At 59.1% G+C, this 3,490-nt stretch overlaps 1 protein-coding gene across 1 annotated transcript in view; it reads left to right on the top strand.

The window, feature by feature from the left end:
* Window positions 1-868: 868 nt before the first annotated feature.
* KCNG2 (potassium channel, voltage gated modifier subfamily G, member 2) overlaps window positions 869-3,490 on the top strand; it is a 25,274-nt gene continuing 22,652 nt past the window's right edge. The window contains exons 1-5 of the mRNA XM_011975902.1: window positions 869-1,054; window positions 1,396-1,471; window positions 1,989-2,103; window positions 2,328-2,454; window positions 2,580-2,765. Coding sequence (XP_011831292.1) covers window positions 869-1,054; window positions 1,396-1,471; window positions 1,989-2,103; window positions 2,328-2,454; window positions 2,580-2,765 — 690 coding nt within the window. The remainder of the gene's footprint in view (window positions 1,055-1,395; window positions 1,472-1,988; window positions 2,104-2,327; window positions 2,455-2,579; window positions 2,766-3,490) is intronic.

Genomic DNA, 3,490 nt, shown 5'->3' with positions numbered 1-3,490 from the left:
CTGGCCTCCCTGGACTGCGTGGAGGCCCCTCCACCCCTCACAGGGCAGAGCACCCACCGTCAGCACCGCAGAGGCCCTGCCCGCCTTGGGGACACTCGTCATTGAAGGGCACAGCAAGGAGCTGAACTGACCCAAGCCTGCGGCCCTAGTGCAAACATGACTTAGACGCAGGTTTGGAAGTCGGCTGCCGCCCTCAGTCTGGGTGTGTGGCGGCCCGAGTGCGGATTTGACTTAAATGCAGGTTTGGAAGTCAGTTGCTGCCTGCAATCTGGGTGCCTGGTGCCTCACGGCCGTCCCCATGAGGTCCAGGTCCTGACTGTGCTTCCAAAAGGTGCTTGAGTGTCTGCCTGTCCTCAGTGGAATATCCAGGAGGGAAAATTCCTTTGTGTCGTGTTAGAGAATGGGAGAAGTTTGGGCTGCTCTAGCTACAGAAGCCACCCCAGGAACACCAGCCCTGATCCTTACTGTGCACCCCAAAACCCCAGATCCTCTCAGGGACAACCCTGGGCTGCATGGCACCCAGTGCTTCACACTCCTGGCACGCGCCCCTAAATCGCTTGTCCAGGTAAGAAGCAGTCGCCCTCCGCGTGGGGCCTGGTGACATGTGTCTGAGCGAGCGTTGCAGCTTCTGCTGACCGAAGGTCTTTTTCGGAAGTGATTCGGTTGTGTGAGTGAACAGCCAAGAAAAGATGGTCCTCAACCCTGTCCTAAGAGAACATTTCAAAGCATGAGAATTGACGTGTTGGTGATGTAACAAAACAGGAAGCCAGGGCGCCCCCGAGCGTCCAGCTAGGGGCTGGCGAAGGACGTCACCTTCTGTCCACTTGATTGATGAGATGTGGGGAACCATAAAATGTTGGTGATTCCCATGAAAAAACGCTCAGCCCGACTTGTAGTTAAATACTTGCTGGATCCCAGACAGTGCAAGTCCCAGCCCAACTCAGGCCTCAGACGAGCCAAGTCACTGGCCGACCATCCCAAGCCAGCCGCTGAGGGACGGCAGTGGGACCGTGACTCGGTGCTCCCTGGAGGGTACGTGGGTGCAGGCGCTTTGGTGCCGTTTGTCGGGAAACGAGTTCTTGAGAACTAGTCGGTGTTACTGACAAAATGTGAGGTATGATGGGTTACGTACGGAAGGCTGAGTCCGGCCGCCACACAGGGTCGGCTTCTGCAGCGTTTCCCGCACGCACTGTGCTGTCCCAGGTGCAGGGGTGGGGGTGCCGGAGCCGTGAGCACACCTGCACACAGCTCTACAGACACTCGGGAGACCCCGAGCCAGAGTCCAGCCAGGACATTCTCCCGGGTCTCCTGGATGCCTCAGAGAATGAGGGAAGCCCAGGGCGCTGGTTGGTGTCAGTGCCTGCCCCCCGCTGAATCTCCCGCCCTGGGCTGCAGCCTGCACAGGGGCAGCAGGTCCGTGTGGGGAAGGCTTGGCATGGGGACCATGGAAACGCCTGGTCCGCTGCACACAGTGGGTGCTGAAGAAATAGGAAGCCTCGGTTATCTATGAGCAAAACATGCCTGTGTGTCCCCAGCAACGCTCAGGACCTGAGAACCCGGCTTTGTCAGTGTGTGCTTGGCTCTGGGCTGCCTGGACTGGGGGCAGTTGTTGAGTCTGAGCCCACAGGAGACGCGCTGGCCCACAGGTGCTCTGGGACGGCCGTGGGGACCGGAAGGTGGACACCTGGCCCGCCCTGCACTGTCCAAGCAGGCTCCGTCCTCTGCCTGAAGTCATGTGGGATCATTCACTCCATTGCTGGGCCTTTCCCAGGAGAGAAAATCTGTTCCGTCCCAAACCCACAGCATCTTTGTGGCCAGGCGTTCGGGTGATTTGCTCAACTGTTTATCCTGCCTGTGGCCACAGAGGTTACAAACCAAATCCTAAACATCTGTGGCCCCAAAAGTTATCCTGAATTCTCTGACCCCCCAAAAGTATATCCTGAACCCAAACACCCCCGCTGCACCCCCAACCTTGCCGTCTTTCCTAGGAGAGGTCACCCGTGGTCATGACCTGCAGACACCTCCACCGCCACCACACGGGACGGCCCGCAGCCCTGGCTTGGACGTTGTAATCCAGGCTGTAGGGACACGGACGGGCCTGAGGTCAGAGCTGGAGTGGGAGTTACTACCCGTTCCCAGCTGGCAGAGGCTCAGCCGGGTGGGACCTCCCACCTCCGGGCCCCAGCCACGTGTGGGTGGGCACCGTTTGTGCTCCCCATTGCCCTCGTGGGACCTCCAGTGAGTCTGTGGCCTTCGGGAGTTTAGGCTGTGGACGGCTGTGTAGAGGAGGCTGAGCCACCTCTCTGCTCCCCACCGTCTGCTCCCAGACAAGGCCCCCCACGCCGAAGGTGCCCTGTGAACATACGGACAGGATCACGAGCTTCAGCTGCCGTGGGCCGTAATGGCTGTGGGATGATCGGCAGGGAGCGGTGTCTCGAGAAACGTGTGATTGGGGTGAGGTTAGGTGATGGTTGCAACGACGTGGTGTGGTTTTGGGGTCCCGTGGGCTCTCCGTGGTCAGGACGGCACCCGTGTTGGCTTCCTGCCGGTGAATGTGGCCTGGTGATGCCCACTGTGAGGATCCGGAGCGCTTTGGAGGGATGGCTGGGGGCAGTTTCCGTGCCTGCAGAGCTGCACGCTCCCTCTGTGCCGGGCGGCTGTCGGGTGGCCTGGACAGTGTGAGCACCCACGTGCCGGCTGGAGGCCGGGACAGACTGCTCCGCCCACTGGAGACCCGCCTGCTGGCCTGCCCGCTGTTGGTGGAGGTTTGTGGCTGGAGGTTGTTTTTCAAAATCCATTGCTTCCTTGTACATTCAGGCTGATTTTTGGCTCTGTAAATTGATTTTTTCTTTTAAACTCACATGATTAAATTAAGAGCAGTATAATTAGTTATAGATTTCATGACTGGGATTTGAAGCATTGAATTCACTGAGAACATTTTTGCAACAGCTTTAAAAGCTGGTCGCCAAGTTTCTTCTGCACGTGGGCAGACGTCACAGACACCGAGTCGTGTCAGCTCGCAGAGCGAGAGCTTTGCGGATGCCGAGTTGTGCTGATCGGGGTTCTCCGGAGGTGCGAGATGAAAGGGTGTGGTTGATTGGCAGGAGTCAGCTCACCAGGTCCTGGAGGCCTCACGTTGCAGTCAGCATGCCGGAGACCAGCAGAGCCTGGGTCTGAGTTCCAGCCCCAAGACCAGCACCGAGAGACCAGGAAGAGCTGTGGTTTCCGTCGAGCCAGGAGAAAGGTCCCAGCCTGTGGCCAGGCAGGAGGAGTCCTTTGCGCTGGGGAGGGTCAGCCTTCATGTGAGGCACAGGCCTCCGGAGTCCGCCACGGGAGCATTCTGTCCACCTGCACCTGTGTGAGGCTGAGCCTTACGAGCTGACAAATCGCACCTCCCAGCAGCACGAAACGTGCTTGTGTCTGTCGCAGCCTGTCCTGTGGGCGACCCTTGGAGCCCTGACTGGCTGCACGGCAAGGACAGACGCAGGGC

The sequence above is a fragment of the Mandrillus leucophaeus genome, unplaced genomic scaffold (assembly GCF_000951045.1).
Source record: "Mandrillus leucophaeus isolate KB7577 unplaced genomic scaffold, Mleu.le_1.0 Scaffold16, whole genome shotgun sequence".
In the NCBI taxonomy this organism is placed as follows: domain Eukaryota; kingdom Metazoa; phylum Chordata; class Mammalia; order Primates; family Cercopithecidae; genus Mandrillus; species Mandrillus leucophaeus.
The sequence above is the reverse complement of the archived record's forward strand: the minus strand, read 5'-3'. Positions and strand labels throughout refer to the sequence as shown.